The sequence below is a fragment of the Gambusia affinis genome, linkage group LG09 (assembly GCF_019740435.1).
Source record: "Gambusia affinis linkage group LG09, SWU_Gaff_1.0, whole genome shotgun sequence".
Taxonomy (NCBI): domain Eukaryota; kingdom Metazoa; phylum Chordata; class Actinopteri; order Cyprinodontiformes; family Poeciliidae; genus Gambusia; species Gambusia affinis.
The window spans coordinates 23,843,442-23,869,573 of record NC_057876.1 but is presented as its reverse complement, the minus strand read 5'-3'; the positions used below and the strand labels follow the sequence as shown (position 1 = coordinate 23,869,573).

The following is a 26,132-nucleotide window of genomic DNA, read 5'->3' as shown; positions in this document are numbered from 1 at the left end:
ACGAGTCAAAACAATATCTGCTGGAGTAAAATACTAACTAACACCTATTTTCTGAGTAAGTCCCGTCTCCTCCGTGTGTTTAATGCCTCTTGACTCCAAGCTCCTCTGGGCATTGTTGCTTCATTAATGAATGCAAATAGAAAGGCTTACTTCAGTGGTGGAGTATGAATAATGGAGGCGCTCCAGTGATGCTATGCAGCTTGCAGTGGGATTAACCCCATTTGTGGGAGGGATGGGTGTTAAGAGAGGAGGGTCAGAGATGGGTTAAAGAAACGCACCTTGACGTGGATCTTGATGGGAAGTGGGATGCCTTCTTTCAGCTCTTTGGTTTTCTCATTGAAGTCCTTGCAGAACTGCCCGATGGGAATCCCTTTCTGCATTTTATAGAAAAAAAAAAAAAAAGAGATAAACATGAAAAAACGATGAACGGCTGAATTTAAAATGCATGAGCTCACAGATCATCCAGATGAATACCAGTCAGAATACAGATGGCACAGCTGCTGTCAGTCAATCTGTCAAACGCTCGACTATATCCACACGGGGATGAAACGATTAATCGGATTCAAAGCAATTAATTGTCAACTAATTTAGTAATCGATTAATCATAATCTGCAGTAAATACACTGGGAAAAAAAACATATTCACAGCAGTTATTCAGTCAAAAGTGTACAAATATATGTAGATTTTCTATTGAAGATAAAAACACCTTTGCCTGTAAATATGTTTTATCCAAAACTCAAGTGGCACAGCTTCAGCTTCGCCTGTAGCTTCACTAAAAGGAATGCTATACGATTGCATTTTAGGCAATAAAATGTTTCTTTTCTTATCTAAAAAAAAAGAATTGAATAATTAATTTTATTTCTGTTTTTTAATTAATTTATAATATTGCACAGAAAAAAACTAAGAAGTTAAATAAGAAATCAGTTGAATGTGCCAATTTTAATAATTAATAGAATAATGGATTACTTTAGGGTGTTTTCCCAATTGATAGTCCAGTAAAAACTGCAACATTTGCTACATTTTCAGCTGTTTTCTCATTGCACTGTATCAAATGAACCAAACCTTTTGAAAAACCTGTTCACCTCCTCACCTGTGGGGGCGCTGCAACAAAAACAACAGAAGGAAAAAACATGAAAACCTATAAACAAGCATCAGATTTTTTTAAGGTTTTCCCTTTTGTGTTTGGTAAAAGACCACAAGCGGTTTCTCTCGCTAGCATTTGTTTTGGTTGCATTTACCCAGAATGCCTTGCACTGTAGTCCACTTCCTGTTTCTGAAGCGGCCTCCCGTCCGCCTGTCATTCACATTATGCATTCGAACCGCACCAGAGTTCACTTCAATCAAACACAAACCAAGGTTTTAGACGGACCAGAGTTTGTTTTTGTCGTCGACATCAGAGTTTGATTGTGCGTTCACACGTCCCCAAACAAACTGGACAAACAAACTGGAATTCAATTAAAACAAACTAAGAGTGCATTCACAGCAGCCATATTTAGTTTGCTTTCATCGACTTCTAGTTCTTATCCCAACAAAGTCCGGTTCATTTGGTGAGGTGTGAATGCGCAATCAGACTCTAATGTGAACCAAAACGGCGGACTCTGTTTTGGTCCCGGTTGAAGTGAACTCAACCGATATGCGGTTCAAATGCATATCCAAACATCATGCATACCAGAGACTGCTCTAAAGCAGGGAGTGGATGAAATCGCTTGGCATTCTGGGTCAATAGAGCTAAAATAAATGTGCCAGTCTAGTACTCGCAGAAATGGTTCATCCTTTTTTTTTCCACCAAAGACAAAATCCTACAACCGCTAAAATTTGACGCGACTCCATTTTTGTTTACATTTTGTGAAGAGGAAGTTGTGCTCAGAGGCTGCTTCTGAGGCTTTTTTGTCGTTTGTTTCTTTCCTGGTGCAGCACCACCACAGGTGAGGAGGGGAACAGGTTTTCCAATTAGTTTGGATCCTTTGAAACAGCGGAAACCCAACAGCTGAAAACGTCACAAATGTTGCAATTCTGATCCCCAATCGAACCGAGTCTACCGGACTATCAGGTGTGGGAACGCCCTGAAGTGATCATTAGTCACAAGCCTAATCCATATATGTGAGCGGTCCAGGAAGTGAGTCCAGGCCGCGCTGTCACCGCAGCTATGACTGAATGCATGTTGGGGTCCAGAGCCAGAGCGACCCGGTGATGAACGAGCTTCCATTTTCCTGGCTCCTGCAAGGCCAACCGGAGCGAAAGCAAAATGGATGGGTGACATTAAGTCAACACCCGGCCAAAGCTGGGTTTCTCTTCGCAGCTGAAACCAGGGGCAAAGACTAATAAAGAATCAAATTAATGCAGCCGAATTTTAAGCTGACCTTCACCCACCATCTTTCCCCAAAGGCAACACGCTGATTGAGATGTTCATTTTAGAAATGAGAGGGAGAAAAGGGGAGAAAACGTTTTTTTTATACAAAGTTTAATGGAGTTGTGAGCCTCTGCTGCTCCACAACAGAGCAGAACCCACTTTAATAATGACTCTGATGAAAAGTCAGTCACCCTAAGACATCCGTCAATGACAGGCTGGGTAAAGACATTTATACGAAGCTAACGGAGCGGCAACTTTCCGAACATCATCTCTCCACTAAAGGATCCAGGAAGCACCTGATGAATGCAAATCAGTCGCTGCATCTCTGTCACTTCATTAGCGCCTAAAATGAGCCGCGTTTCCCGCTCGCTTCTCTTTGCAAACACAACAAAGTGATGTTAAAATAACAAGCAGGTTGGATTATTTTTTTGGGGGGGTATTCAGATTAGAAGATCATAAAAGAGGAATAAAACACGCCCCGGTCCCTGGAGTCCTCAGGCTTTACCTTCCCTCCCCTTCCTACTAATTAATCGTAATCCCATGTGACAAGCTTCTCCCCCTCTCATAAAACAACACAGGAAAGGTAAACAAGGAGGGATGGAGCGGTACAGGAAAGTCTAATTAAATATGGATTAATATAAAGGCTGTGATGTTGGGCATGAGTCAAAGCAAACCCTCGGGCTCTGCCTTGCACATTCAGCACCCGCTCCTTTCCCTCTGTTCAGCCCCTGTCGGATAATGATCTCCCCAACAGACTCAGACAGGCTTTCATTCGCCACACAAAGCCATGAAAAAAGGCCAGGAGATAAAGCCCGACACCTCTAAAACGTGCTTAAGCGCAGACAGTAGTGGGGAGAGCGCTAAAGATAGAGAGGCACGGACTGTCAAAGCCAAAATACGTGAAAAGAAGCAAAGAGAGTCACGGACATGACCCACCAGAGAGAGATGATTAGAATGCAATAAGCTGATTTAGAAAAGTACAGCTGCATCTGTCTGCGTCCATCTGGTCCTGCAGATGTAACGCAGGTTACATCTGTATCTCCTAGTTCTACAATGAGCCAACTGGAGGCGGATCTTGACCCGATTTAGACGATTTGACTGGAGGTTTTTCTTTGGCATAAAGGATCTTATCTGGCGGAGACTGAGCTCAGATTCAACACACTGCAAAAAATCTTCAGCATGTTTTTAATCTAGTTTCTACTGTAAAAACATTTGCAATAAGACAAAACTAACTGAAAGTACATCTTCAGCAAAATATAGGAGCTCATTTTATGTCATTTATTCCTTAATATTGATGAAAAATAACTGGTTCCATTCTCAGATTATTTCACTTATAACAAGACATTTCCACATGTTTTAAGTGAAATAATCTGCCAGTGGAAAAAGTTAATTTCTCTCCAAACTGTTATCAAAACATTGGGAGGATTAAATTGTTGAAAAAGTCCAACAAAGACGTAAGAGTTTTTTTTTTTTTTTTTGCTAGAACACAATGGCCAACCCTACTTGTTAGCTTGTTGAGCTAATCTGAAGGAAGATTTGAACACTGCGACGCCGTAACTTTCTCCAGCTGAGCAGAAACAAAACTGGAGTTATTATCTGTGGATGCAAAGAGGAACAATCTAGAGTCAACAAATACACTTCAGTCTGCAAATACCCAAAATCTTACCAAGTGTTTTGTCTAGTTTATAGTCCAAAAATATCAATACACTTGAATTAAGACAAAACTAGCTTAAACGTAACTTTTCAGCAAGATATAGGAACTTATTTTAGGAAATTGTTTAGAATTTCACTCGAAACAAGACATTTTTCATCAATATTAATGAATAATTGACTTTAAACAAGTTCCTACATCTGGCTGAAAAAATACTTTTAAGTTAGTTTTGTCTTTATTCAAGTGTACTAAGATTTTTGCTCTAGAAACTAGACAAAAACACTTAGTCAGATTTTGCTTTTTTTGCAGTGTGGAGCTGGAATTACTTTTATGTGTCTCTGAATATTTAGAGACACATAAAGACAATTATAAAGTCGGTCTTCTATCCCTGAAAATGATTTTTAGGATTAGAGGAGTCACTTTTTCTTCCAGTGCTAACTAGAAGCAACCAATCAGAGCCAGGAGGCGGGTCTTAGCGCTGTCAATTACAATCTTGTGTGAAGCTGCTCCTCCTCCTTTCACTTCCTTCTTATTCTTTGCTCCTCTGCTGCTAGCATAGGATGTCGTTAATGCTAAGGCTAGTTAGCAAGACACGGTTTTATAGTAACATTAAGTTGGTATTTGCATTAGCACAGTTCGCAGGTTGTACACGAGGATGATTGTCAGCGCTAAATGTTTCTGAGCAGAATTCATTGTGATGTTTAATAAAATGTATTATTAGATCAGAAATTCTATAAATGGAATTTGAAACAAGAATTTCAATTATTCTAAAGGAAAATAAGTAGTTATTTTAAGTTGATATTGTTAAAATAATAGAGAAATGTGAGGGTAGCTTAATTCAGTTTAAATTACAAAGATAAGTTAAAACTCCCAGTTTGAGATTAATGAGCTATCAGCACTTAAAAAAGCTAAATTAGACAACTTGTTTCTTGTTAAATCTACTTCATGAACTTTAAATTCTGAGTTAAAACCGAAAGAGTTTTCTTGTTGACTTAAATTGCATTTTCAAGGCAGCAGATGAACCTTCATTTTCAAGTTAAACGTTTTACAGTGCACCTCTAAAAGCTGGTGGACGTCCGGCCAACGTTACACAATTCAATAATTCAGCCCGGTCTGTCCTGCAGTCTTTGAACGCAGCACGGAGTTTGGCATGTCTTGAAAGCCTCGTTGATGGTTGGCTCCTCCAGCTCCACATGACATTTATCAGCGAGAAGAGAGCTGGAACGGCAACATCCACGCGCCGGCCAAATTGCTAACCCCGCTCACCGCATCTGAGCATCTAATCATCCACAGGCTCAAGCTGCCGGATAAACCCTCGTTTCTCAACCGTGGTTGATTAGGAGCTCTCCAGAATAAAATGGCTGCAGCCCTTGAACCGCGGCGGAGGCCTTCCACGCCGCTGCCCGTGGACAAGGACGTCTTCAAAGCCCTTTGAGATCCTGGGCGGCGGGATTAGACTCTAATCTAAAACGATATTTCCTCGCTGTCAAATGCGGAGTTTAGTAATTGCGATTCGAAACCGGCGCGGCGGGATGAGTTTTATTACTCGTAATTATGGGAGCAATTAGACATTCGCAATTAAAATGTGAGGAGTTTCCGTTTGATTCGACCCTTTTGCCACTGCCGCCGCTCTTTTCTGACACTCCGTCCCTGTTAATGTGATTGGCCTTTCAGCTTCACTAGCTCTTTTTAACAAGATGTAGCGCTGGCGTGGAAGTGGGGAAAGAGACAGCTGAGGTATATGGAGGCTGTCAGTGCGGCGAGCGACTGTGGTCAATGTTTGAACAGTGGCGGACGGAGGGTCCTCATGAATACGGGCGAGAGCGCTGCCATGTTTATGCATGAACGCTTTGTCCTTGTTTTCTTCTGATGAGACGCTTTAGAGGGGAGATGTGAGCTGCTGACGGCGGGGAAACGCTCAGCTTCTTCTTCTTCTCTTCCTCATTTGTGTCACATCCAGACGTTTATAAATTATGATGCCAAACAAATGAAAACAAAATGATTCACTGAGGGTGAAATGGTTCCAAACCAACTTTAGTAAATGACTGGGTGGCTGAAAGTCCCTCAGGATTTCAGGCCCCAAGCATCACACTGCCACCGCCGTGTTTCTCTGCAGGTATTTGACTTTACTGGAATGATCAATTTTATGAAACATGGGCGAATAAAAGAAGGAAGGAAGGAAGGAAGGACATAAGAAAGAAGGAAAGGATGGGTGGATGAAAACAAGAAATAAAGGACAAGAGAAAGTATGATAAGGTGAAAAAGAAAGGACAAAGACAGGAGTTGGAAGAAAGAAAGAAAGAAAGAAAGGATGATGGACGACAGAAGAAACAAGGAAAGAAGGAAAGGAAGAATGAAAGGACAAGAGAGAAGAGGAAATTAAGAAAGAAAAGCCAAAAGAAAGAAAGGAACGACAAAAGAAAGGATGACTGAAAGAAAGGACAAATGAAAAGAAAAAATGGATGAAAGAAAGAATGAACAAAAGAACAAAACAGGCAAAATGCTAAAAAGAAAGAATGGATAAAAGAAGAAAGAAGAGATGAAAGAAAGAAAGGATGAAATGATGGATGGACGACAGAAATAAAAAGAGAAAGAAAGAAGGAACAGAAGAAAGGCTGGATGAAAGAAAAAAGACAAAGGGAAGAAAGAAAGAACAGATGACAGAATAAAGAGAAAAGAAAGAAAGGATGAAAAGGAGGGAGAAAGAAAAAGGACAAAAGAAAAAGAGAGTGAAAGAGAGAAAAAAGGACAGAAAGTTGCAGCAATCAAATATGAAGGTAAAGTCTGGGGGTAAAAGCCGGGGCAGGCAGCAGGATTAATTGCCCCTGGCCTTGGAGGGCAGCTGATGAATTGCCCCTGGCAGTCGGCAGGAAGGTCTGCGATGGCGACGGAGGTGTTGGAGTGAAGAAGAGGTGGAGGGAGGCGAGGTTAATTAAACCCTTTAGTGTGAACCGCTCTCATTCATTACCTTCATTAACTCGTTCATTTAATCTGCGGCGGCGTTCATCACGCGCTTCCCGCCGCGGCGGATCCGGTTTCACGCCGAAGCCCTTCGGCTGCAGGGGGCGAAGGTAACTAGGATACCAAAACCCACAAAACACCGTTTAAAGAGACACACACCGCTGGAAATAAACTCTGAGCTTCACAGGGTGGAATCAGGTTAAAAAATGGAAAAAAGAAACGATTTTTGAAATAAAAGGAAACTAAAACAGCTAAACCACTTTTTAAAATTTATTCAGGTTATCTTTGTGTGACATAAAATAGTATTGATCTGAAATGTTTAAGTGTGAAAAAACATATTTGTAAAAGGGGAAACATTTTTACAAAACAATAAACAGTTTGAGGAATTTCAGTGTGAAGCTGCAGATGTTTAATTTAGACAAGAAAGAAAGGAAAGAAAAAAGAAAGGAAGGAAGGAATAAAGGACGGATAAGCAACAGGGAGAAAGAAAGAAGGAAAGACAAAAGGAAAAAGGACAAATGAAAAGACAAACAAAAGGATGGATGGAAGAAAGAAAGGCTAAAGGAGAAAGGGCAAATGGGAGAAAGACAGAAAAGACAAAAGAATAGATGAAAGAAGAAAGCAAGAAAAAACAAGGGACAAACAAAAAATGGACAAAAGGAAGGATGGAAGAAAGAAAAGAAGGACAAAAATGTACAAAATGGCAAAAGAAAGAAAGAACAAATGGGAGGATGACAGTGGGAAATAAAAGGGGTTTTGAAAAGAGCCGGTCAAATCAGTGGAAACTCAGCAGAGCAAAAACAAACCTGGGATTTGTATTTAGAACAAAAACCAGGTAAGCCTCCCATTCATCAGGGGTTTCTATTGTTGCCCCAAATAGACACAACCTCCCCGTTCTGTTGGCACCTGGCACCAGAAGGAGAAGAAGAATCAGACTTTTGAGGGCTGGGTGAGAGCAGAGCGAGTGGCGAACAAAATGGATCGCACAACTACAAAACATCCCATTTTCAACTCCATTAGGCCGCCCTCACAGACGCCACACTGTTGTGCTTTTTGCCACTTCACATGATTAATCACGTGCGGCGGCTGAACTGCAGGCGGCGGAGATGAATGGAGGGAAGAAATAACGCATCGACACACACACACACACACACGCACACACACACACACCCGAGTGTCAGGTGAAGGGATGGAGTCAAAGAGACCTGCTGACATCTGGTCGGGGTCTGTCATGGAAACCGCTCAGAGTACTGATGGAGCTGCAGGGAGATTTTTATCTTCAAGAGCAAAAACCTCAAAGATTTTGTTTGACGTCTTTCTGCACATTTCTTATTTTCTACGAATATTGGATGAATCCACTGCAAAAACACAACATGTACAAAGTAATTTTGTCTAGTTTCTGGTGTGAACATCTTGAAGGGGTGTATTATGTTTTTAAGCCACATTGTGTCATTTTGTTATTAGCGTTGCGCAGCGCTCTCACTTCCGCCCGAGTTGTTGACGAAAGCTAAGTGCTAACAGCATATCGTTTAATTCTCAAGTTCGGCCCGTGAAGATTTTACTGATTCATGTCCAGGTTTTTCCTTTTTTAGGGGACCAATAACCATCCTTAAAATAATCACTGCATGTGTAAATTGTTTTGCTACAACAACAAGCTGCAGAAACATTTGACCTTTTCCACATTTCCAACACATTATGACCACAAACTTCAGTGTTTTTTTATTTAAGGTGTAACTAACCTGAATTGGTATCAAACGATATTAAACCTCAGATATTTGTATCGGTATCAAAAGTGAAAGAAATGAATCGGTGCATCCCCGATTCAGCTGTAGAGACTTTTAGCTGCAATTCTGGCAAAAGGTGGTTTTATAAAGGACTGCCATGTTGGAAGAAAAATACAAAATACATTCAAATATGTGGAAATGTTCAATTAGTGTGAAAACCTTTCCTGTTCTGTTTGCGTCAGTGCCGTTTGTACTTCATATGAAGGTTTAATAAACTACAAAAAGGTGTATTAATATAACTCTTCCCATCATTTAAGGTTTTTTGCTGTAGCTAAAAAACAAAAAAATGCACCAAACTTGCAAGATTCTGGGAACAAAATGTTTCCATGTTTCCCTGCTCCAAAGGAAACGGCTATAAAAGTTACATTCCAGGCTCTGCTGTCAACCACACATCACATAAAACTAAAGGTTGCTCAAAGGCACTTCTGCTACAAACCAAAGAGGATTTCTGTCTCTCGCTGTTTGTCCCCTTTCTGCAGATTCTTGTGCGGCTCTGTTTATTGATTACACAGAACAAGCCTCTCAAACTCCTTCTCCCTGCTGGAGGCGAGCTGCTCCAGGCTTCATTATCAGCTACCTGCAGAACTGTTGGCAATCAGCTTGAATTATGGGCAACACACGAGCCAGATTTTGACAAGGAAGATTAATGTTTGGAGTTAAAATCAGGCGACATCTCTGGTTGAGGCCTCTCGCCGTGATAAGTAGGAGTAAGAGCAGGAAAATGACTCCTGCGTGTTTGCAGAGGTCACTGCGTGTTGCACAGCAGTGAGAGCCTGTAACCTCGTGCGTCCTTCCAAACTTCCCCCAGTCATGTCCGAGGCAGAAAGTGATGAGTGCACAGTACTGTGGACAGCCGGCCGCCTGGCTGCCCACTCGTCCATTCTCTAGCTCTCCATCTTTTATTTTTTTTCCTCTGTGAAAGTGAGCCAGTGAGCGAATGACCTTCAACCACACCCAGTGGGGAAGAAGACAAGAAGTGAAAGGAGATGAAGCAGCATGGATAGAAAAAAAGAAAAGCACATATGCTATTATAAAAAAATAAAACACTGGAGTGAAGAAAATGGAAAATCTCTCCTCTCTTGGAAGCCATCGGAGCGGGGAGCTGAATCTGACAAGAAAGATGACTCTCCATCGCTCTTCTCTCCAGACTGATTAAACCTCTCACTCCACAATAAACCCAACACTCTGCAGGCCTCAGAAATGAGCAGAGCTGAGGACCTGAGCCCCGGCTAAAAATGTTAAAACCTTGAGGCTACAGCGACGCTGTGACATTCAAAATGTGTCTGACAAAGGAACCAAAATTGAATTCTTGAAGACGTAATGAGCCAAAGATTCATTTTTCCCAACAAAATCTGTCTGTGAAAATTCCCAATCCTCCTGTTTGAACACGCACAAAGCCGCCAAAAGGAAGTTAATCTACAACAGAAGGATAATTTCCTTGTGTGACGAAGGCAGTGAGCAGACAGAAGGAGGGCTAATTAAAGTTGTAACATCTGCTTTTGGAGCTCTAACTCTGTCTGCAGGCTGGAAACATCTTTCGCTCCACTTCCGCTGCTTCTCCTTTAAGCGATGATGGGTAAAATAAGCTTTCTGCAGAAAAACAAAAAAACGTTCTGAAAGCAGTGCCGGTTTTTGATATGGGTCATATCCAAACGTCTCGTCGGTCAGCAGCAGGAACCAGATCTCAGGAAGAGTAGGAATCCATCAGCTGCATCATAATGTTTGTTGAGACTCTTATTTACAAGCCTAGTTCATTAAAAGTCAGAAAAGCAAATATAAACTGAAACTGACATTTAAAGGTGACCAATTATGGATCCTTAAACAGGTTAGGACAAATCTATGGGCGACGCAAAACATGCTGTTTATATTTTTGTGCACAAAATCATTCTTAGATAATGAGATTTTAGTCTACTTTAAGACCTTTCATAATGAGCTTTTATAGGGCGTCTCGTCACTTTAAATCTAAATAAACTGCTCCTGGCCACGCCCCCCAACTCATAGGTAAAAATAGCTGCCGACAGATACACAACTATAATACTGTACATCTTTGAAAAGCATTAGTAGAGCCTCCTGTACAATCAACAACAATGCAGCAAGTGGTTTTTGGATGGTAAGTCAAAAACAAAACACTTGTCTTTTCCAGCAGCCATAGCACAGCACATTCAGTGGTAAAACCAAACAAGGGTTGCTAGGTAACGGCGCAGTGTGACTTAAGAATCAGGAGCTTTTTGAAACGGCTCATTTTCAAGACACCAAGAAACATAAACTTATTGCCAAAAAATGGCTGTGTTGTTTTTTTTATATATACAGACACAGCAGGACGGATCATCCAGGAAATGATGTTCAGGGAGAGTCTGACTAAAACTAACTGGATGTCAGACAAATTCTGGGGTTTATGTTTAATTACTTCCAAACCCAAAACCACAACCCACGACTCATTAAATCTGCAAGCGACTTTAGAAAAAAACCCAAACAAACCCAAAGCTGCTGATAATAATCGGACTTGGCGAGCGAAACTCAAAATAGTTCCTGTTTTTCCAGCAACAAAATGCGCATCTCCCTCCCTCCATTGTTTATGTCGCATAGAAACGTCACTCCCCAAGACATGTAGAGGAAATAAAATTAAATTTCAAAAGAAAATGGTAACGCAAAGTGATTTTGATAAGTAACTGTAATCTGACTACTGGATTTGAAAAAGCAACGCGTTAGATTACTCCTTACTGATAAAAGTGGTCTGACGTCACTGGTCACAACATTGTGACACTTTTAACAAATATGTAAAAAAAAAAATCATAAAATTTACATACAACATTTAAACAACATTTAAATGTCAATATATTCTAAAAAACAAAATAAGAAATAATAAGAAAAAAAGTACTGTCCCAGTTGAGGTGCGAGTAGTTTAAAAAAACACAAATGCATCTGGTATTAATTTTAAAACAAAAATCAAATTATTATTTTTTATTTCGAATAAGAAAACTCAGTTACCTTCAACATGCACGGTTTGCTCGCCCGAGGCCCCATTCACGCAAGAGCCGCCCTGCTTTCATTATTAGAAACATCACAACTGTGAGACGCTGCTCTGAAATATTCCTCCGTTCCTGCTGAACTTTCCACAGCTGAGGAAGAGGAGGAGACGAAGAGGAGGAGGAGAAACTGAAGGAGGGTGGGAGGTCTGAGCTTTGAGCACGTAGCCTGCTTACAAATCACCACGACCAAAACTCAGCGTGCGGGAGTTCGCCTCGCACCTTGCAGATTCCCGCCGCTCCAACGCAGATGAGGATGATGCTGATGATGATGAAGCTCCACTTCTGAGCGACTTCCAGTCCGCTCCGCACAGCCGGAGCCGCCGGAGCAGCAGGAGCAGCCTTCCTCCCCTCCTCTTCCTCCTCCTCCCTTTTCTCCTCCCCCGCTGCTGTGTCAAAAGATTAACAGACCCCCACACTGCAGGGAGGCGACAGCATTCGCAGATCCGGATCCAGATCGAGCCTCTGCAGGGAAAAAAAAACCCCAAAACCAGGAGCGTATAGAACCGAGCCGAACCGGGAAGGAAGACATCTGCGCTGAAAACGAGGGGGAAATCTTTTAACTATGAGACGAGTTTTTGTTTTTAATTCTTCAGCACCTTCATCGCGGGGCTCCTCGGTGGAGCTTCTCCCGGAGCGTCAGCGGCCAAAGACCCGGACAGTGACACTTTTATCGGCTCATCATCGGCACTAAAGGAGGGAGGGGGGATCCACTTATTGGCCACCGACTGCGCTTTAAATCACGCCAGGACGATTGAGCCCAAGTGCAATACGAATGGTTTGGGTAACTACAACCTCACTTTTTTCTAATTTATTTACAGTTATTATGTTCGTTTTTATAACATGTTGTAAAAGTCAAAGATGCAAGGCGGCTAATGAGGGGGAAATGTAACTCTAAAACATCTGTTGATTTGGATTTGGGTCTGGAGGGAGGATTTATTGAGCTCTATTAAATTATTAGCTGTCTTGATGCCCTTGATGCTCCTCAGCCACCTGTGGTTGCTGAATTGTGCAATTTGGGAACGTGGAGTGACGGGTGTTTATGGAGATAAACTGCAGGTGCAGACAAATGAATCTTGGCTCCAACATGGCTCTTTCTGTCCACTCGGGAATCACCAGATATTAATAGAAAATGACTGAAAGTGGGGAAACCGGAGCCTGGCTTCATCTCTGTCAGAGGTTTTAGTTGCTTTCTGGATGATTACTTGGACAATGCAACACGGAGAGACAACACAAGGTTGATGAAACTGGTTCTTAGTGCTACCTGCGAGCGCACGGTAACTCATGCTTACTGTGAAATGGGCTGCCTCACCTTGTCAACAGCCGTGTCACTTCCCAGACAGCAAGAATGATGAATTTGGTCATTACCGATGAGCCCGGCTGGACAGGAGGGTTGTCATCCCTGCCTCTCAGTCAGAGCAGAATAAATTACACCGCGCAGACATGGGAGGGGAGCGAAAACACAAACAGATTTCCAGATTTCCAGGGTGAGGATTCGCAGCCTGTGCAGGTGGAATAACTTAGCAGCAAACAGAAGCTGTGAACTTCTCCTCACCCAACCTCCCTCCAGGCTGGGCTTGTTCCCCGAGAAAACACAAGACACATTTAAAATTCCAATATCCACTCAAATGGCCGCCAGGAAATTCATTCAGGTTTCAGGGGATGATAATCAACCCGCTGAGACACAAAAGGTGTCAAGTCCAATGAGATGTTTCCGATCTGCCCTCCTCTACAGTCACTCTGAGTAAGATTTATCAGATCATTATAAAAGCCCAACCTTTGATTTCCTCCTGTAATACTCCCAACTTCTAGAACGTCAAGATTTTAAGAGGTTATGCTTCCAAAATTGCTGAAATTTGTAATGATACCACCTTTCAAATGTTCTTTTAATGACATCCAGGTCAACTAGAGTGTTTTTCCTCAACATGAGCCAAAATAATCACTCAAGTTTGCATGAAACGCTTCAGCAACGAGGCGGTTCAGAGTGCTTTACATCACAGAAACAAAAGTTTCTCAGTTAACGATCGAGAAATCAGTAAAGAAACATTACATTTTGCAAACTGCCATCATTAAAATTATCAATACACATCAAATATTTTGGTCAATGTTCCAGTTATTATGGACCTGAGAGGTCTGGAAGGTTGATATAACAACATAAAGACACTTTCTGTCTTTTCTCTCGGTGAAAAGACAGAAAGTGTCAACAGTTTGAAGAAATTTCCAAAACTGGAAGTAGCTGCATCTCCATTTTGTTACGATTTTTGACATTTTGAATTAATTGAAACACGGCAATTTAGAAAAAAAACAGTTTTTTGATAAAAAGTTTTGTCAATATGATGGGGTGTTTATTGGGCAAAACTGCAATGGAAACACTTTTTTCACATCCAACGAGTCACAATCAATAACTGGATGTTACTACTGGCAGAAACTATGAAGAAGAAGACAGGAAGTAGCTGCAGGATGTTTTTAATGAGTGAATAAGTTTGTTCGTATTTAATTTTAATTGTTTCTTATTTAATGGAAACAATGCAACCGCAAAATTGTGGGGTTTTTTTACATCAAACTGAAAGTTTTGCAGACATTTGTCATGAAAACGCAGCTGGCAAGTGAATTTTTTAAACCACAATTTGAAAGCTGAGAGTTTCACATTTTAAATAGCTGACCTGAGGCCGGGGTTTCCAGATCTGACGGACAATTTTCAGCCCAAAGAAAACGTAAAACCAAGAAATAAAATAAATAAATATTTACATATAGAAACTTTTACATGAAATCTTATGTGTCCTGTTTGTCACTGACTGGATTTATAGACATTTCAATCCTCAATTCAAAATGTTTTGGTTGTCCTTCATTGTATTCTGACCAGAACCAGATCCGACTTGACTCTCAGAGCAACAAACTAGTTTTCTTTTTTTCATAAAGTTGCAGTGGGATTTCTGTTTTACTACTACATAGTGGCATTTAATTAACAAATGACTATTAATCACTGACGATGTTACGTTCGACAGTTTAAACTCATTTAAAAACTAATAAAATGAGTGCAAGGAGGCTGCTTTTTATAAAAATGGAAAGGTTTTGTGGTTTTCTGCCACACAATGACGACTATTTTCCGCCAAATGTTGTGAGAAGCAACCCAAATTTTAAAAACTCACTTTTATAAGAATTGGAGTTAAAATAATTATTTGGTTGTGCTATTAAATAACCCTGCTTTAAATGTTTAAATGCAGAGTGAGTTTTGGATCATCTTCCAGCAGGAAGACGCGTACAGCAACGTAACGTTTTGGTTTCCATCGCCGTAAACCTTAATGTTTAAAACAGCAGTTTTTTCTGTTTTGTTTCAGTGTCACTTTTTAAAGTTGCATTAAAGTTTCATAAACCTTCTGAATGTGTTCAAGTATAAAAAAACACCATATTTGTTCTTTGCAAACTGAATCAACAGGGTTCAGAATATTTTCTCTAATCTGCAGAACATTTTTATGTTTTTGTGGATTCATTTTTACTTTTTTACAGCGAAATGCAGAAGCATCTCTTCTAGTTTCAGTCCTCAGGAACAATAAAGGCATTAATTCATCACTGAAGGATCCGCATGAACAAATATAACATCACTATAGATGTACTAATCAGTGATGTTATGTTATTATAGCAGCTGTTTGAATTATAATTTCTCTGTTTTAGTCTACAACTCTTCCATCACATTTTTGCATAAATACTATGATGCCACGAGAATCTCAAAGATGAATTTGGATTAATTCAGGCCAGGCTCGCTCGAGTGGATGGAAGTCACTTTCACTTCTTCATCACCTCCTCTTCCCTTGAGCTTATTTATGAACTATCACCATCATGCAGTAACACTTTATTAGCCATGCAGACAGCCCAGAAGGCCTATTAATCTTTCACTTACAGCTTTCCTAATCCACACATGCACCAATGTGTAAAACTCTCGGTTTTTCCTCCCAGCGGGGGGATCTTCTGTCGTCTTCAATGACTCAGGAAGGACAGGAAGGTGGCAGAGCGCCTTGGAGTTAGAGATGCGATGTGTCTTCCATCAGCGAGATATCAATACACGTTTTTCACTGGCAGACTGACAATCTGCAGCTCGATCAACTGTTAGGGCACGACTGAAACCGGTAATGATTTCATATGACAATGCGATCGATCCGCTGAGGGGTTGACACTGAACAGAGAAAGCGAACCGCGCTGCTGCGCTTTTCTTTTTTTTATACACCAAACACAACAGAGAGAGACTCCGGTTCAATTCTCCTGTAAAGTCAATGATCATTTCTCACTCCCGCAGATCGATGCGGTTTTTTATTCCGCCGATGGTTGATGCACATTATGAGCTGTTTCAAAATTACAGGATGAGCCCTCCCTGTTCAGCCGCATTGGCATTGTCTCCGTGCAGTCACCCCGGCAGTGTACACAAAGCCACGAGACGAGTGCGTCTCCAAACAAATAGCAAGTTATCAATATTCATCTGAAGCGAGATGGGGGATTTGGAATGATTAAAGGCTGCAGCGCGGTATGAGAATAAACACGGCAGACTATTGAGGCAAAGAAAAAGCTTTGACAGGGCATCTAGCTCCCCCTGAATGTGATTAATTAATAATGAATGAGCTGAGCATTGAAAAAGAAACAAGTAGAAACTTGTGGAAAATTCTGCGAATCAAAAAGAAGCAATCTTGGGTCCTTTATGGGAAATGAAGAGTATTTAATTCAAAGAACGGTGGAAGAAAGACGTAAAATAAACAGTTTAATAGGCTTCCCAGCTTGAGTCACCAGAGTGTGTTGCTCTGGCCAAAGATGAAGGGCGCTCACTGCTTCTCCTCTGCAGCTAACGTCTTTAACCATAGCAACAGGCATCAAAGTAGTTTACAGTTGGTTGGGAAATAATGCCGGAAAATAATCACTTTGTGTGCTGCACATTTATCACTTTTACTGGAACACAGATGGCTTGGCAGAGATGTAAATAAGTAAGTAAAACTTGTATAGCACCTTTAAGAGGAAACCACAAAATGCTTTACATAAAACAATAAGATGCAAAACCACAGAAAATGTAAAACAGCAGAAATAAAACACAATTAAACTGATTAAAAGCCAATTTGAACAAATGGCCATTCGAAAAAAAGAGGAATTCTGAATTAATCAGCCCTGAAATCTGAGCATAGTGATGGACTCTGACCTGAACCTTCAGAGACACCTAGAGACGTTATAAACTCAGTCTTCTATCGATTGAACATTACTACCAGGATTAGAGGACTAATGTCTCAGCAAGATCTAGAGAAACTCATCCAGGCATTTATCTTTCGTCAAACTGATTACTGCAACAGCGTCTTCACAGGTCTGTATTAAAAAAAATTAATAAAATAAATCCTCCAGCTGCAGCAGATCCAGAACGCTGCTGCTGCCGTTCTGACTAAAACCAGGAGGATAGAGCACATCACACCAGTTCTACAGTCCTTCACTGGCTCCCTGTAGCTCAGAGAATAGACTTTAAGATACTGTTGTTAGTTTATATAAATCACTGAACGGTTTAGCACCATAACACATTAAAGATCTGCTGTTGTCATAGCAACTTTCCAGACCTTTCAGGTCTCCTGGTTCTGGTTAAACCAAACAAGGAGAAGCAGCATTCAGCTTCTATGCACCACAAATCTGGAACAAACATCCCGAAATCTGCAAAACAGTCAAAAATACTGAGTTCCTCTAAATCAGGACTAAAACTCACCTGGTTAGAGTTGCTTTTGAATAATAAATAAAACGTTTACCAACATATTTGACGTTAATGATGATTTTGATGATGGCACTCATCAAAATGAAATGTTTGCATTTTAAGACTTTGTGTTTTCATGATGAAATGAGCTAAACGTGCCACCTGTCCTGCCTCTGTTCCAGGCATGGTGCCCACGCCCCAGGTGTGCGTATCAACCCTGGTCACGGTGAGCACGATGGCGGTGGTGGACCTCTACCTGCTGGAGCAGAGCATGCTGGGAGCTCGCGGCATGTCTGGACCCAGCGTGTGGCAGTACGTGGCGGTTCTGCTGGGCGACGCCTGCTTCCTGCTCGCCCTGCGCTTCGTCTCGGCCGGCGTGGTTTCCGAGGCGCAGTCGTCGCGCCGCGGTTTCGCCAACGCCCTGTGGTTCCTCTTCCTGTCGCTGCTGCAGCTGAAGCTCTTCTTCGTCTGCCACAACTACAGGCAGGAGCGGCGGCCGCCCGACCCACTGGCCCGGAAGACGCTGACGCTGCTGCTGTCCATCTGCTTGCCCTCCCTGTTCCTCATCCTCACCGGCGCCGATCACATGACTCCTCAGCGCAGGAAGCAGGAAGTGCGGAGCCGGCTCCTGTGGGTCGTCGTCGATCTCCTGGACGTTCTGGACCTGCAGGCGGGGCTTTGGGAAGCCCAGGGCGGGTCTGGAGGCGTTGTTGAGCAGAGGCTGCCGATCTGGGCGGAAGGCCTGGTCTTCTTCTACTGCTACGCGCTTTTGCTGCTGCTGCCGTGCGTGGCGCTGACGGAGCTGGGCGCCACCGGGCTGCCCGGGCAGAGGGGCCCCCGTCGGGAGGCTCTGTACCCCTGGCTCAGCTTGGTCACCATCAACATCTTCACCCTGGCTCTTCGGGGAGCCGGCATGCTGTGGTACAGAGACTCCCGCGTGTCGACTGTGTTTCTAGGGAAAAACTTACTGGCTCTGGCCGTGAAGCTGAGCTCAGCCTGGGAGAAACACAAGCAGGAGCGTGGCGCTTCAGGAGCCAGAACCGCGGCTGGATCGGAACCAGAAGCCACCACCGCGCCGCCTAGCCAGAACTCAGAGCAGGACGAGGGCCAGGCTCAGGGGAAAGCTCCTCCTGCTCACTTCCACACACTAACGCGCTCACAAAGCCACACTCTGTCCCACGTCAGCCTGGAGCCGACGGCGACCCCTCTGGGGCCGTCTTTTATCTCCCATGAACTGTAGAGAATCACGCCCGACATGCATGCATGCAAATACTGTATGTACGCACACAGAGATGTTACAAACCCTCCCGCAGACCGGAGCCGGCGTCGCCTCCCAGCAGATAACAGCGGCGGCAGAACGGGACGCTGTGGAAATGCATTTGGCACGCTCGTCTGTTCGTGCATCATCGCGCTGGGAGCAACTTGAAATGCATTGTTGTGATTTGTGGGATTGCATTTTTAGAGTCAACACTGTGAGCAGCACTGCCAGACTGTAAAGCGTATTGTAGAGATGTTGAAGCCTAGTGAGTTCTCTCTGTTGTATAATGGGGGCTTAACTGCCTTACCCTCAGTTTGTTGTCCTCTGTCCTCTTGACAAATATATTTTTAAACTTATTTCTACTTCTTGTTAAATATCCGTTAGTAACAAAGTTGAATTTTTATCGTTCTTTGGAGAAAATCTGTGCTGTGACCTTTCAGAACGCATTTTCTGTCATTCCACATTAGAAAGATTTAATACAGAGACGAGGTGATGCTTCATTTTTCTTTTCCTTCGGTACCAAAGAGGCGAGATTGAACATCTAAATGAAGAAGATTCCCACTGTACCCTTCTGCACTGTGGTTTATTGTTTTAATGTAAAGTTTAACCCAGGTGATGTTTTCCCGGTTAGGTAATTCACAATTCATTTGATGTGAATCAAAAGTAGAAAGATTAGTCAGAACAACGGTAACGTAATGTGCAATGGGGAAAATAAGTTTAGAACATGTTGGTAAAAGTATTTCTAATGGGCCTTTGAAATTCACACAATTAATGCAAAGAGTCTAGAAAGAAATGAAAACGATTACGTCCATAAGTTAAGTTATTTAAAATAAGAATAAAACATATCATGCATGAAGACAAAGAAAACCAATTTCTTCCCATCAGTGCAAATTTATATCAACTAGTTCAGCTTTAATTGATGCTCTATTAAAAGGTTTCTCATTACAGAGTAAAAAGCTCCATTAAGACCTTATTGTTGCAAACATATATTTCTAACCTTATGAATGTCCCAGTTAGCACTATTCCAGATTATTATATAATCTCTAAGTGTAAACAGCACATTTTCATCATGATCAAGTATTAATACTCTATTTCTGACAGAGAAGGTGGAGGAATAATCAAAAGACGAATTAAACTGAACAAAGTTTCCATTTAAACGATAAATTCCCTCAACTACAACGGTGTTTATAGACACTCACAGCACAAGACTCCACTGCTGAAGAAAAAACCTAATTCGGTCAGATGGGGTCAAAACCATTTGAACGTGAGGAAGAATATCAACCAAAAACAACACAAACGAAAGGTCGGAGGTGGAAGCATCATGATGTGTGGCTGCTCTTCAGCATTTTTGGGAACATATCGTTTATCATTTATCGAGAGAAAATTCTTTAAAAATATTTTGATAAATTTCAGTTATTGATGTTAAATAAAAAAACAAAACTTACATTATAGTTGAAAATGTTATTTTTTTATTTTCAACAAACACTAGTAAATTCAAAACATGATCAAATGCAGCAGCTTAGTGATGTAATTTACACTTTTCAGCTTTTCGAATGTGAACAATATCTGTGTTTTTGGCGCCATGAATGCTGTTCCATGCTGTCACAGCCAATTACTTAAAAAAATAGTTTTTTAATCATAATCTTTATTGTTATTGCGATAGTACAACAAAATATCGCAATAAAACCTTCAAGTCCATATCGTTCACTCCTAGTACAGACTAGTTTCTCTAAAAAAATATTAAATAAATCTTAATTTCCCACTTCACTAATTTTTTGGATGAACTTGTGCTGGTTCTTTTCTATATGTGTGGTTTTACTGGGCTGGTTACTGACATACTGGTGTGACTTTCATGTGAATGGGCCCATTAGGAACATATTTACTGGGAACAGCCTGTGTTCAATACTTATTCTCCCCAGTAACTGTGATCAGGATGCCTTCTGGGCGCCTCACTTTGAAGAGTTTCTGGATCCGTCCCACTGGAAGAAAACCTCCAGGCTGACCCAGAATGCACTGAAGGGAACACATCTCCCTTCCGGCCCAGAAATGCTCCAGAACCCCCTATGGGTTTATTACCTCCACAGGAAGTGGGAAGGAATGCTGGATGGAAGTACAAAGTTTCACTTTTAGTAATTGTTCCTTATTTTAGAGGATCTTATACCTTCTGGGATGCAAACTGCAAAACCAAAAGGTTTTATTTTTGGTCCAGCTTTCTGTGCAAATATTTTATTTTGTTTGAAATGAGACAAAAGGGTAACGCTTCATTTGAAGGGGTGTGGATTAGACTGACATGTTCACAACATGTCAGTCTTTTCCACAGCCCTCCTAGTAAAGGGTTACCAACAAAACCAACCTAGAAGTAACTTTTCAGAAAGTATAGGAGCTTGATTTAGAGCAATAATTCCTTAATATTGATGAAAATGTACTAGTTTCACCGTCTTTACCTTGTCTTGCTAGAAGTACTAGTACTTTTTCATATATATTAAAGTATAATTTAGGGATGCAGCGACTGCAGTTTTGTGGCCGATTGTTGATTGCCGATCTTTAAAAAGCCCGATCTACTGATTTTGTCCGATCCTGATTTTCTCTTGCCTGAATTGCTGCTAAATGTAGCAACAAAGTTGCGGAGTTGGTAACAGTGGGGTGACGATTGTTAACTGTAAATGTTGATACAAGACCTGATGGACCAAAAGAGGACAGTGATTGATTTTTAGACCTTTCAATATCGGTGAATAAGATTGGCTTCAAATGTAAGTATTGCCCGATCAGCGATCTCCCAAAATTAATTAAAACGGGGACGATTTTTCAGTGCAAACCTAAAGTGGAACTAGTAGTTTGTCATCAATGATGAGCTTTTATTGACTTAAAACAACCTGCTATATTTTTCTGAAGTTTGTTTAAAGTGTACTAAGATATTTGCACTATAAACTAGACCAAAAAGATTTTGTGTTTTTGCAGTTTGTGGAAATTTTCATTTGTTTTTTGTTGTGTAAATAAGACCAGGAGCAGCTTCTTCAACTTAAAATACATCCTGCCATTTATTAAAACAAGAACTTTTTATTTTCTATACCTAAATAGAGAACAAGTCTTTAATCTTGATGCCACTAATTTATTTTGGTCATGTTGACAAACATTCAAACACTTCTGAATGTTGACCTTTATTTGACCATTAAGGGAAAAAGTAAAGTAATTTAAACACATGAACTGGCCAAAAAGAGGAAAGAAAAAGAAGAAATCAATAAAACCTCCAGTTTTGTCGAGCTTCTTGTCACACGACCAGAAGAAAGAGGTGAAATTAAACACCTTTTACTGAAGGTGTGTGACTGGTTTTCTGCCGAAACTCGGCATCAAAATCGCTTCTTTTTAAAGGATTTGGTCACATTTTGATTAATACAAAACAACAAATAAAATATAAACATGATGACACAACAAAAGGAGGTTTGTCAAATTATCTGAAAGGTTTCCTTCCTCCATGATCAGAACAGACTGAGCGTCGTTTATCAGTCAGTGAGTGTGACATCAGATCTTTGTGTTTGTCCAACAGACCATTGGGTTCGTTGCTCCAGCTAAAGGGAAGATTCACTGAAATCACTTCCTGTTCCTCCTGTCTGGATAAAACTTTGGAGGAAGCAGGAGTTGTTTGAGTTCAGGGAAAATCTGAAGCTGCATCTTTGCTTCTTTGCATCTTTGCTGTGACTTGCATACTAAGTCAGAAACCCTGAAGTGATTTTAGCTCAGTGAGAAGCAAAAGTTTACTTACACAAAAAGACTTTTGTAAAAGCCCTAAAATGTGGTATGTTTCTTTAAAAATCTTAATGACTGAATGATTATCTTTTCAGATCTTTCAAAGTTTTGTTTTGACTTTGGCTGCTTTTTCACTTGTTTTTGTCATTTTAGATGAATTATGCCAGATTCATCGGACGGACAGATTGATGGTCGGATGTTGGTTGGTTGTTTTGATTGATAGACGGATGGATTAAAGGATGGGTGGACAGACAATTTGATGGATGGATGGATGGACAGATGGATGGATGGATGGATGGATGGATGGATGGATGGATGGATGGGCAATAAAACAGAAAACCCTAAAAGTCTGGAAATCAGATATTTAGTTTTTCTGGAAAACTGTCAGGTTTCTCCAGACTGAAAGTGAAAATGATTCTTTGTGGGCTGAAAACACGAACCTGAAGGTCATCAGATGGATGATTCGTCTCTCAGGCCAGATTTTTCTCTGATTTCTACAAGACATTCAGAAACCATCCATCTGCTTTGGTTTGTCCATTTCAGAAGGACAACGTCCTTAAAAACACAAAGTCGGTCAGAAAGCAGCCAAAGTCTAACGAAAACCATGTAAGACTTCAGAACCACGTTAAAAGATTACAAGGAAGTCTGGCTCCTCACTTTAAATCTCTCTCTTTAAATAGGAAAACTAAGATGTCAGTATGAAAGATGCCGTCTCTCAGTCTGGTTGCACGTCAAGCAGAACCAGAACCACACAAAACGCAGGTATTTTACTACGCTGTTTACAGAAATTGAGTAATCCCTTTACTGTTTTTTTAAAACCACGTTGGATGTGATTTGTACTTATAGCAGAGTCTGTCAGTCATTTTTAAAAACAAGAAGTAGAAAAAAAAAACCTCTGCTTGTTGGAGCTTCTGATCTCTTAAGATGAAAGTTTTGGTTTCATTTTTTATTTCAGGAGTGATGGAGCCTTTCATCTGTAAACGTATCGAGACGTTGGGCGTCACAGGGTTGGCATCTGCTGTACGGTTAAGTGCCTTGTTTCCTCATGGAGCGACGAGAGGCTCACCGTTCGGTGCACCATGTGGAACTGGGTCAAAAACTGAGAGCTGGTTTCTGATGCACGTTCAGGGTGAAAACTAGTAAACGTGTCTCATATCCACCGGATGCTGACACTTCATTTGGGTTTGTCAGGTGATGAATAAATACTGGTTTTAAAGCTAAAGCTGCGTTACAGATTTGTTCTGTTTTTGTTAACTAATCATTAAAAACTTTGGTAAATCATCAATTAATTGATTAATCACATTTTTTGAACGGCTTTGGTAGGGCTGGATAATAAATTATATATATATATATATATATATATATATATATATATATATATATATATATATATATATATATATATATATATATATATATATATATATATATATATATATATATCATTACAAATACCTGGGAATATCACAAACAAATGGCAACCTTGATGAGATCACAAGAAAAGAGCCACAACCAAATACCTCCAATTATAAGACAAGTCCTGAGAAGCCAGCTCAATGGCAAGAACAAGATCCGTGCAATAAACAGCTATGCCCTACCAGTAATCAGGTACCCTGCAGGAATAATTAGCTGGCCAAAGGAGGAGATACAGGCCACAGATGTTAAGACCGGAAACTACTAACAATGCACGGAGGGTTCCACCCCAAATCCAGCACACTGAGACTCTACACGAACACATAAAGAAGGAGGCAGAGGACTAGTGAGTGTGAGAACCACTATCCAAGGCAGAGACATCCAAGATCCATAGATACATCAGGGACAAAGCCTCAACAGACAATGTGCTCAGTGAATGTCTCAAACAATGGGGAACAGAACCTGAGGTGCGGAGGAACCATCATGGGAGGACAAGCCCCTGCATGGGATGTACCACCGCAAATAACCGAAGTGGCTGACATCAGAAAAGTCCTACCAATGGCTGGAAAAAGCAGGACTGAAGGACAGCACAGAGGCCCTCATCATGGCCGCCCAGGAACAGGCCCTAAACACCAGAGCAATTGAGGCCCAGATCTACCACACCAGACAAGACCCAAGGTGTAGGTTGTGCAAGGAGGCCCCTGAGACAGTCCAACACATAACAGCAGGGTGCAAGATACTGGCAGGGAAAGAATACATGGAGCGACACAACCAAGTGGCAGGCATAGTGTACAGAAACATCTGTGCAGAATATGGACTGGAACCCCAAGATCAAAGTGGGAAACACCCCGAAGGTGAATGACCGAGCTAAGATCCTGTGGGACTTCCAGATCCAGACAGACAAAATGGTGAGGCGAACCAACCAGACATAGTCGTGGTGGATAAACAACAGAGGAAAGCCGTTGTGGTGGATGTGGCAATACCAAGTGACTGCAACATCAGGAAAAAGGAGCATGAAAAACTAGAGAAATACCAGGGCCTAAGGGAGGAACTGGAGAGGGCCTGGAAGGTGAAGACCACAGTGGTGCCTGTGGTCATCGGGACCCTCGGGGCAGTCACCCCCAAACTGGAACAGTGGCTACAACAGATCCCAGGAACAACATCAGACATCTCAGTCCAGAAATGTGCAGTCCTAGGCACAGCCAAGATACTGCGCAGAACCCTCAAGCTCCCAGGCCTCTGGTAGAGGACCCGAGCTAAGAGGAAGAAGAATCACCACCCGCGGTGGGTGAGAAGGGAATTTTTTTTTTTTTTTTTTTTCATGATAGACGTGGTCAAAGTTGGTTAGTAATTAGTTACATTTATGTGACCAACTACTTTGAAAACAATTTTTTTTGAGTATTTTTAAATTCAAATATGCTTTATTAATAGCAAAGGGAAATTAAATAATTATAGCAATTATTTAATTTGATTAAATAATTAATTATTTAATTTGATTAAATAATTAATTATTTAATTTCATAATTAAATAAAACAATTACTATAATTATTTAATCATGTTAAATAATTATTGCAGTTATTTAATTAAACTAAATATTTACTATGCTGTACTTTTTACTATTACTTGAGTAATAATATTATGACGTATTTCTCTTCTTACTGAATGAAAATCAAATGTGTTTTAATAAAAAAAAAATCACCAGACACAAACACACAGCTGCAGATTTTGTTAAAGTTTTATATAGAAAAAACTGATTTTGGAAAATTATTCTTTTGCCTGATTTTTTGTTACTTATTAGAGCTACTGTCATTTTCGTCCATAAAAAAAACAAAATTTCCACTTAACTTTATATTTTGGTCTGATTATGTTTTATATACCTTTTACTTTTCCTTGAGTAAAAATATGTTGAAGTATCGCTACTCTTACTCGAGTACAATTTTGGGGAATTCTTCCCAGCTCTGAACATGATCGTTATCAATAGGCAATATATCTGACAGAATATTCAATATTCAGAATAGTCACTGAACTCTGATCCAGAACAGCACAGCATTGTGGGAAATGTAGGCGGAGCAAAAGGCTTTAATGCCCAGCTAAGCAAGGTTGGTGGAATCAACTCATTCACTCATTCTTTGGTTACCTAGCAACAACTTGCTGAGTAACTTGTGGTTACCTAGCAACGGCTTGTTGAGTAACTTGGCAGCAGCAGTTCCAGGTTTCGCCACTGCGCCTCATAACTG

General features: G+C 41.0%; 2 protein-coding genes across 4 annotated transcripts in view; one reads left to right on the top strand and one right to left on the bottom strand.

Moving 5' to 3' along the window:
- mrpl11 (mitochondrial ribosomal protein L11) overlaps nucleotides 1-26,132 on the bottom strand; it is an 86,826-nt gene that overhangs the window by 14,813 nt on the left and 45,881 nt on the right. The window contains exons 1-2 of one of the 2 annotated variants that reach the window (XM_044126218.1): nucleotides 11,735-11,861; nucleotides 279-374 (exon numbers count right to left, since the gene is read on the bottom strand). In XM_044126218.1, the coding sequence (XP_043982153.1) occupies nucleotides 279-374; nucleotides 11,735-11,770 (132 nt within the window). In that variant the 5' untranslated portion in view covers nucleotides 11,771-11,861. Of the gene's footprint in view, nucleotides 1-278; nucleotides 375-11,734; nucleotides 11,862-26,132 lie in introns of those variants that run through there. The other variant, XM_044126217.1, reaches the window with a different exon arrangement.
- tmem265 (transmembrane protein 265) lies at nucleotides 12,040-23,766 on the top strand. 2 transcript variants are annotated; one of them, XR_006371568.1, is made up of 3 exons: nucleotides 12,040-12,556; nucleotides 17,662-23,243; nucleotides 23,437-23,766. XR_006371568.1 is itself a non-coding variant. In XM_044126215.1 (2 exons), exon 2 carries the CDS (start codon nucleotides 17,664-17,666, stop codon nucleotides 18,717-18,719), a length of 1,056 nt encoding a protein of 351 aa, XP_043982150.1. In that variant the 5' UTR covers nucleotides 12,040-12,556; nucleotides 17,662-17,663; the 3' UTR covers nucleotides 18,720-23,766. The 2 variants fall into 2 exon arrangements, 1 of the variants encoding a protein (XP_043982150.1); XM_044126215.1 differs by having other exon boundaries at nucleotides 17,662-23,766.